This window comes from Panicum hallii, chromosome 9 (genome assembly GCF_002211085.1).
Source record: "Panicum hallii strain FIL2 chromosome 9, PHallii_v3.1, whole genome shotgun sequence".
Classification (NCBI taxonomy): Eukaryota; Viridiplantae; Streptophyta; class Magnoliopsida; order Poales; family Poaceae; genus Panicum; species Panicum hallii.
In genome coordinates this window covers 6,836,331-6,846,040 of record NC_038050.1, presented here as the reverse complement: position 1 = coordinate 6,846,040, position 9,710 = coordinate 6,836,331, and the positions used below count along the sequence as shown (strand labels likewise).

The window sequence follows — 9,710 nt, the reverse complement described above, 5'->3', positions numbered from 1 at the left end:
TAAAAATAATGCCCCACATAGAAAAATAATCATTTCAGTGGCGTTTACAACTCCATCTCCGGTGGGGATAGAGGGGCAGACCGACCAGAGAGTGCAAGGAGAACTAAAACTTTTTTTATTTGATTTATTAAAGGTAGAATGCAAACGAACATCCCGAGGAAAACACATGATTTCTGTGAGAAGTTCATTGTTTTCAAAAATATCTTCAAGGTTGGTAATGGGCTGGATTGTAGCAAAACAGCAAGGGGAAACTAAAAGGGCTCGTACGTATGACGTGTCCATGCCAAATTTTGGTAAGATGGTTCATTGATGACACGGGAACTGTTGTGAAACCACGGTAAAAGAAAAACTGTTCTCGGATCCACTATATGTAGGAACATCCTCAACAGGAAACAGACCAGGCGTACGTCACATTTGTCTTCAACATCAGCAATTACTACTTGATGAGACCACATTATACTAAATAAAAGAGAGAAATTGCCAAAACGGTGCAGCATCCTCTTGGAATATTACTGAGGGGAATACACTTTAACATCTCCCTTTTTCTAAAAAAAATACACTTGGATGTACATAATTTGAATGACACGAAATCACCTTGTAAACTTTTCTATTACTTGGAATGGATGAACCGAGATTTAGATCGATAGCTATGTATCAGATTTCGCAGGACCATCCTCTTTAGTGAGCAAATCATAATTGATGGAGGCAAGCTGTGATAGATTCTGCAGCAAAAGTTAGAATACTGTGTAAATTGTAGGCAAATTACTTGTCTTAGCATCTGGTTCTCTGGTACTATGATTACACTAACAGTACGTAAGATGGTTTTTACTACTTCAGTTGTGCAGATATTGATTGAATATTACTGAGGAGATATAGAGGAAGTGAACAAAATGTGGATAAACTTGGGCATCCGCAAAGTGAAAATAGCAGGTCTAATGCATTTGTTTCAAACGAGAAAAGAGGTTACTCCATGATGATTCAATCATGCATCTTTCTGTGCTCTAATATTGCTAAGACATCAAAGGAAAATAAATGGCCCGTAAAGCTGTAGGCTTACCTTGAATGAGAAGTTTCTGAAATAATAACTGACTTCTGAGTCAGATTCAAGCTCACTAAGCTCACAGCAACAATCTCCCTAATTTGCACAATTTGTAAAACAATTAAGCAAAGCAACTGAAGAATATGAAGGTAGGTCAACGATTCATATGCAGTACTTTTATATATATATATCATTTTCCCTCTACTTTCTTCTACTACTTAAAATTATTCATACCGTGCCATCTTGGCGCTTGCTTGCACAGCTACTGCTTCTATTTCGGTTATCACTGGAATCCTCAAAGTCATATGTTTTATATATGGTTTCATCTGACAGATTCCAAGAACAACGACTGGTGAAACAGCTGGCATCAAATGCACTATCTGAGGATGGGACAAAGGCAGCCTGCAAACAGTTTCGTGTTATCCCTAGCATGCCTACACAAAAGAGACACAGGACAAGTTGGAAGAAATGAAATTAACAATTAACCTCTTTCTGGCTTTCTCACCTTCTGCCAAGCAAGGGTATCCCAGCTAATGCCTTTAAAGAAAGGATGTTGTTTAACCTAAAGAAAATAAGATTCCCAACATCATTCATGTCTATGCCATAAACATTTGAATAAAGTATAGCATGATAGAGGATTTCTAGCATCATCAGATTACCTCCAAGGCACCATTTGCTCCTAGCCGTTGATGAGGATCTTCTGTTAATAATCTGGAGCAATTTGTTGACTGTCAAATATCAAATAAGTTTACTGAAACAATATTAGAAATTAACTTGCTCAAAGATTAAAGATTCACTGAGAGCCAGCTAAGTAGCTTTTGAAGTTGGAATTTGACTGCTACTGGCATGTCAGTATTACACATAAAGGTTTCAAGCACATGTCGCTAGTGAAAAAGTTATACCCCTGAGAAACAAACTAGTATAATTTAAACCAAGAATACAACTGAACAGATATAACACTAAAGGTCATGTGCCTAACGCAGCATTTTAGGGATACATTACAATAGCATGGCCCCAGATCCTGATCGACCTCAAATCACTTGAATTATTTGGAATATGCATGACTACTATGAATCAGATGTTCTTGTTTTAGCAACAAATCTGACGTTCATTGTTAGAATCTAATTGACGAAGTTGATCTGCATCAACTTTTTTATAATTGCAGGTGACGTAAGAGTCCAATAGCAGCGCCTAGTTGACGGTGGATCCAGTCCAGTGTACAAGCGCTGCTGTGTGCTGTCCTATGACAGCAATCAAAATTTAAAATCGCGTATAAGTTACTCTTCAGCACAGTTCATCAGATGAAACGACCCAATATTTCAATGAAGGTCACACCAATGATCAAGTCTGGATTGGCCCCTTGTCTAGTTGCCCAACATCCTGATCGGCCTCAATAATCATTTAAACTGTTTGGAGTCTGCATGACATTACTAAGAATCTGATGCTCATTGTTAGAATCTGAATGACAAAGTTGATTTTGATCAACCTTTTGTTTTTACTTGCATGTTTATTTAATAGCTGGAATATGGGAGGTGAAGTTGAAGGTTTTTCTTGGAAGCATAGCATAGTTAATTAACAATGATGGATCATTCATCATTGGTTGTGGGGCTAATGTAACCGATTCTTTTGGAAAGGGGGTTGTATCTTGTATTCGTATACTTTCTTCTCCTTATTGTAATCAACACAGCTCTCCTGCGTGTTCAGAAAATAATGTAGGGATCTCATGATTGGCATTGCAACAATAATTGAGAAGAATGGCACCAAGAAAAGAATAACGAAATACAGTTGTTAGCCCCTCAACTGTTTCTGCTATGAAATCCATGCTACCTTTTTTTCATACTGGCAAAATCATTTGCCAGATAAACATTTGAACTCAAGAAGCTAACATGCAATCCTGTGCTGTAAGTAATTGAATACTCTAATGGTTTGGAATATTTCTTACTTGTCAATTAAATCTTGTGCTTCGAAACTCATCTTCTCTGGGACAACTGGCCAATGTATTTTGCGATTCAAAATATTGTCGAAAATTGCCTGCAGCAACAGATACAACAAGAATGTTAAGTTACATCACTTTTCAGATAACTGATTTCCAGTGAAGATTTAAAAGTATGGTGATTGATGAATACTTGCTGCACGACCGCACTGTGCAATATATGGACTACAACCATATACTTCCATCAAATATTAAATAAGTCTTCTCAGCTGTGTTATACTGGTATCTTACGCTCTGAACATGAAGAGTTAGAGGAAAGACTAAACAGAATAGTTCAGATGGCCTAAGTGTTCTAATGTGATGGGATAGTCCCATCTTGGCAGTCTAGGTATTTTAGGGCCAAACTTATAATCTCTGGTGCCAAACATTGCACCAACGATCTACCAAATACTCCTACAGGGGGAGTGGCAAAGGGAAATTTGTTAGAGCTCAGAAAAAAATTCAGTAAATGTAATGTATGGTACTTGGGGATGTTCTGCATTGAACGCAGGCATGCCAACAATTAGCTCAAACAGAATTACACCAACAGACCACCAATCTGCACTAGTACCTGCAATAATGAAGCAATTAGTATCAAACTGGTAAACAAAATCAGAATGCAAAACATTGACGACTTTGTTCAGCATTTACCACATCCTGTTCCCAAAAGAAGTTCTGGTGCTAAATAACCAGGGGTTCCAGCAGCAGAACGTTTCCTTATACAGGTTGGGTGCTTGAGTTCACTCATCAGGTCACCATATTGGTACAATGCAGCTCCGCTAACAACAGTATCAGGCATATCCTTTGTGCTGTCTATCAGACCAACTTTCGACAGCCCAAATTCTGTCAACTGAAACAATCCAGATTAGTATGCAATGCAAGCAGATACATCAAGATATATAATGATGATATTCTGGGACCAAGAATGTGACACACTTCCATATAATTGATGTGATACCACATACCAGTATGCAAAAGAAATTGCTTATACTTGACTTGTGTGGAACATACATTAAAGAGTTGCTTTTCCACAAGCATAAATAAATCTCTCGGAGAATCTCAACATTACCTAATGCACTCTATTCTCTCTCTCATTGCAAATTCAGTACATGCCATTGTGGAGGTTCCTAAGGGTAGTCCTTTCATTGTCTATTTTGTTTACCTGAACAAACTATACCAATACATCTTCCAGCAACAAGGCATGAAGAACTATGAAGATGCATTCAAAAAACATGTAGTATGTGAACTCTATGTGAAACGTAATACGATAAAAAAAATGAAAACTATGAACATGGCTGTGGTACCTTGATATGCCCGTCATGGGCTATAAACAAGTTGTCAGGTTTTAGATCTCTATGAACTATGTGTAAAAAGTGCAAATATTCCAAACCTAGCACCTGCAGGAAAAAAATGATTATCAGAAAGCAAAGATGGCAAAGATTGCGGGAAAAACTAGTCAGTTCTGGAAACTTACAACTTCTGCGAGATACAGCCGAGCAACCTCTTCATCCAAGCAACCATGATTTCTCAGTAATGAGTATAGGTTCCCTCCATTTAGGTATTCCATGACCAGATACAAATTTTCCCGAGAAGTAAAAGAATAGAAGAAGCGCACCTTATAAAAGCACGATAGTTTTAAAAAAATATATAGTTTTCCAAACTAGGAGTGAGATTTGTAGGTTCACTCACCACGAAAGGATTTCGGACTGTAATCAAAATATCACGTTCCGTCAATATACTCTCAGCAAAAATTTTCTGGACTATATCCGCCTTTCTAAGTACCTGCTTAAAAGGAAAACAAACTTGTTAAATCAATAAAAAAAACTGCAATATTATGATGAAATGAAAGAAAGATGTACTGAAGCAAATTCGCAACTGTAAATACACAAATATAAGCTGTGAAATGCTAGCTGTCAAATTAGTTCCATGCGATTGCTACACATCTCAAAACTGTAATAATTGCCAGAAGCAAGGAAGGTATTATGTGTTCAGCAAGATACCCACCCCATAAGAATTACCATTTGTATGAAAGTCACTTCAACCTTAATGCTATGGTGCGGACATTATTGCAAGACCAGCACAACCACCAAATCCTAGCATGCAATCTGAGAATCTATATGAGGCTAATGCAGGTTTTAGACTTCTATTTGTGGGCTCAAGGCGGAACAAGATAGAGTAGGACTCAATCCAGATAACATATCCAGACAGAATCACAGGTTGGAAAACCTGCATAAAAGCACTAATATTTATTTGACTTATTATTCAATGATTAGGCACATTTGTAAATGGAGCAACATGATCTCCAGGATCAGCTTCCCAGAGGCAAGAATCTGTCCAAAATCATAAGCAATTACTCTTGTGCATGACGGTTAATGAGTTGATGGTGTAAGGAATAGTCACAAAATTAAGCGTATACATATTTCGCCAACGCTCTTGTAGTGTAGTGGTAAGCTTCCCAGTTGAGGAAGACACAAACCAGGGTTCAAATCCTGGTGGCGGCAAAAAAAAATCCTCTCGCTGACAACCCAAAAAAAGAGTGGCAGGGCGCCGGCCTGTGGCACCTATGGTTGGTTTGGACCCTCCTACTAGGGGGTAGTTGCAGTGGTCGCTAATCCAGTGGGTCGTGGTTGGCCCAGCTTACGGTGCGGCTCTATAGGGTGAAGCCAGGGTTTGGGGGTTTTCTCAGCCGGTTTGGCTGAGATTTCTTCTTAGTGCAATGCCGTGGGATTTATCCTCATATTTTCAGTGCTCGATTTAGTGCAGTTGCACTGAATAATTGATTTCCACATTGCCATAAATGAAAGACAAATAGAATCACATGTCTGAAAATTTTTCATTATGGCTACTAGATTTACGTTATACCGATACAAAAAATTATTAAGTCACAAGTTTATGACAAAATGGTCGACTAACAGATGAGAAAAATATACGAGCATAATTGTGGATGTCATATAAATGTCTGACCTGCAGAAGCTCATCGTTCTCATTATTTGCACTTTTTTCAGCTGAAAGCATGTCAATGTGATTCGACCTTGGAGTTATCAGTGGAGATCTAGGAGTCATACTTCCGGCAGATGATCTAGGAGTCTCACATGTCACTGGAGGAAGATTTATTATGTCATCGTACGAAGTAGAAGTAGTGTTATCAGTCTCTTGGATACAGTCAGGCATATTAGCAGATCCTCTGGTAGACCAATCGGATAATTTTGAGGACTGGCCATTGGACTCTTCATTGATGCTTGAATTTGAAACTTTTGCACCATTGTGGCTAACAGCGCCTGGATAGTCGGCCAGCGAATACGACTCTACCAGTTTTTCTAGTGTTTCTGCAACTCTTATTAGACGCTCATCCATGCTAAAACCTTTCTGGTCGCACCTATCAGCAACTGCACAAACCTTTGAGTGATCCTTCACCCAATGTGTAGGGACATACTCTTCGCATAGGCGGCACCTTATTGAACGCTCTTCGCAAACATTTGGCTGGTCCGACTCATCAGACCAGTGTCCGGTAGCCTGATAGCCTGCAGGGGCTCCATTTCCTGGCGCACTGGGAGCCTGCATTTTGGTTTCAAAGTGAAGAGACTCGGGTTCCTTTGGTGTTTCGCAGGGATCTCAAATGCACACTGCCGAACAAGATGAAGCATCACCTACTAAAGCGTGAAAAAAATCGTATTAAACCTAAACAACTATATGTATAAAAAGAACAAGAATAGGATCGCCACCTTTTGCTGCGACGCTGGTTCCTGTCGGGCCCCGCAACAGCTGCTCGGCCGCCAGGCGCCAAATTCCCCTTCCAACGACAGACTGCTACTCGAATCTGACCACGGCCACGAGCTCCCGCCGCCACCGGCCGACGGCTCCGCCTTCGCCCGCCCGCGCGAGAGGCCATTGCTCCCGAGCGCGGCGGCGAGGCTCTGCGCTCGCTGTCTCTCGCCTTGACACGATTCAGCCCCAGCGACGACCGACGGGCGACGACGACGACGACACAAGCGAGCACGGCCGCGGCGACCGGCTAGTGGCAGACTGGCTGGTGGGAGTCTCCGGTGGACCGGCCGATTCCTGGTATGCAACGGTCAAAGATTCCCGGTTGATGAATAAGAATTGTTTTTTTCCAAAAAAAACATCGACGGCCGGATCTTGATCTCTCCGATCTAGAAGTTCGAATTTTCGCCTTCGTTGCATACCTTCGCCGCCTTCGTTGCCGCGTTGTCGAAATCCCTTGCCCCCCAAGCCAAGGATGCCCATGCCCGTCGAATCCCGCTTCCACGCGCGCGCCGCGAGCACGCCATGGCCTTCTCCTGCGCCGCGGAGTGCGCGCTCTCCCTCGCCTGCGCGCGGTGGGCGGCCCGCCGCCTCTCGCTCCCTGGCGCCGACGACAGCGCGTCGTGGCCCGCGGCCTCGCCCGCCTCCTTCGCGCCCGTCCCGCGCGCCTGCCGCGCCGTGCTCGCCGCCTACGACGACGACGGCGCGGGCGACGTGCCGCCGCCGTCGCCGCTCTGCCCGCCGTACCGGCTCCACCACGACCGCGCCCGCGGGGAGGTCGTGCTTGCCGTGCGCGGCCTCGGCCTCGCGCGGCCCGAGGACTACCGCCTCCTCCTCGACGCCGGCGGGCCCACGCCCTTCGCGGGAGGGCACGCGCACCGCGGCCTGCTCCGCGCCGCCGTGTGGCTGCTCGACCGCGAGGGCCCCGCGCTGCGCCGGATGGTGGCGGAGGCCGGGCCCGGACGGTGCAGGGTCGTGTTCGTGGGCCACTCGCTCGGCGCGGGCGTGGCCGCGCGGCAGCCGTCGTGGCGGTGAGGTGCTGGCTCGGGAGGCTCAGGCTCCGCCGCGAAGATGTGAGGTGCTACGCCATGGCGCCCCCGCGGTGCATGTCGCTCGGGCTTGCCGTCGAGTACGCCGACGTCGTCCACTCCATCGTGCTGCAGGCAAGTCCGCTGAGTGCTAAGATTGCTGCCTCTTAAAGCTTATCTGTTCCTCTCAGGTATCCATTTCTTTTGAACAATGATACAGAAAGTAACACGAGCGAACTTCGAAGTAATGGAATCTTGAAGTTGCAGTATCAAAACTCATGCAAATACAATAGATATTACTCGTAATATTTTTGCAATCGATGATCGTCCTGATCATGCACATTTGTGGAACCTCTGTAGGATGATTTCTTGCCCAGGACTCCAGCGCCCCTGCAGCACATTTTTGGATCTATTTTCTGGTAAGCGTGCTCACAGACGCCTTTCAAAAAGCCATGTTCTGAGGATTCATGCTTAGTTCCTGTTGTTCATTACTAGTTTGCCTCGCTCATTTCCTTTTCCGTTTTGCAGTTTGCCGTGTCTACTATGTTTCGTTTGCATGAGAGACACCTTTGTCTCAGAAGGGAAGCTCAAGGATCCAGCTAAACTCTACGCTCCTGGGACGGTGTTCCACATCGTGGAACGAAAGAATTGCAGGTATCTCCATTGTCTCTAAATCTGCTAGCGTCACTTGGATAAAACGGGATCACCGGATGATATCGTAGTGAACTGATGGGGCATATACCTAACGGCCTCTATCTGATTCGTTACTTGCACACCTCTCTACTCCCCTGCATTGTTGGTAAGATAGGCTTTGAACATTTCCTCAAAAAAAGATAGGATTTTAACAAGCTTCTGCACCTGTGATGTAATTTGGGCATCTTTTGTCCACGGTTCTGAATTCCCCAATTTATATGTCTGGATCTGTTTCTTCCTGGTACATTGCTATAGAGAAAGAGGATCACTTTGTGCAATGTGAGAGGGGGAGCTGATTCTCATGAAAACCAACATTTTGGGTGTTTTTCATGCTAGTAAAGAAAATGTTTCTTCCTAATTTCCTGCAAGAATTTGAAACCAAACCACCTGTTAAACAGGTTTCTCCAGTTTCTGGAGAAAAACAAAATCCATAACTTCTGGTTCGTAAAATTTAAATTATGGAGTCTTGCTATTTAGCATTGCAGCCATGTGTTTTTTAATGCAGATGTGGAAGATTTCCACCAGAGGTCAGAACAGAGTTCCAATAGTGGGCAGATTCGAGCATGTTGTTCTGTCGTGCAATGCTGCCACCGACCATGGAATTATTTGGATAGAAAGAGAGGCTTAGAAGGCTTTAGATGTGAGTTCATCCCATGCTTACATGTCTCCGGTCTACCTTCTATATGTGTTGTGATCATGCGAATTGTGACATTACTTCATCTGTTTTGACTGTCATCAGTTGATGGAGCAAGAAGAAGAGTCGACATCACCTCCAGCGCAACAGAAGATGCTAAGAGCACAGGAGGTGCAATCAGTCGACGTTGAGGAGGGAACGATTGGCCTTCATAGTATTGAGCATCTGGTGCCTCTTGAGGAAGAGACTTTGCAAGGCAATTCCTCGTCGTCATCATTGGACTTCGATGACCCTAGGACCTCAACAACGTCATGCAGCGCCTCATCGTCACCGAGGAGTGAACCATCTGAGTGGGATGAGCTTGTGGGGGCTTTCCTGGGTGGTCATGAACATGGCGATGATCTAGGACATGGCAGTGGTGAAACACTGTGTAACATCGTTACGAATTATCTGCCTTTTCGGTGTAAATAAGACTATTGCCTCTTGCCTACAAGTTCTGCCACCGGCAATATTATCCAATGCAATTGTCATGATTAGGTTATACTAGTCAGTGCAGATTAGTCTTTGAGCCAAAATCAGGTG

General features: G+C 43.7%; 1 protein-coding gene and 1 pseudogene across 1 annotated transcript; one reads left to right on the top strand and one right to left on the bottom strand.

Moving 5' to 3' along the window:
* Positions 1-340: 340 nt before the first annotated feature.
* Positions 341-7,263, bottom strand: LOC112876247 (probable serine/threonine protein kinase IREH1). Its single transcript, XM_025940314.1, has 14 exons — positions 7,196-7,263; positions 6,734-7,070; positions 5,976-6,658; positions 4,701-4,793; positions 4,486-4,626; positions 4,316-4,408; positions 3,663-3,861; positions 3,497-3,582; positions 2,982-3,070; positions 1,699-1,750; positions 1,545-1,601; positions 1,274-1,441; positions 1,058-1,135; positions 341-722 (listed from the first exon to the last, which is right to left on the bottom strand). The coding sequence occupies exons 3-14, from the start codon at positions 6,570-6,572 to the stop codon at positions 648-650; spliced, it is 1,728 nt and encodes a 575-aa protein (XP_025796099.1). The 5' UTR covers positions 6,573-6,658; positions 6,734-7,070; positions 7,196-7,263; the 3' UTR covers positions 341-647.
* A 10-nt stretch (positions 7,264-7,273) lies between these two features.
* LOC112876248 lies at positions 7,274-9,629 on the top strand (annotated as a pseudogene).
* Positions 9,630-9,710: the final 81 nt, after the last annotated feature.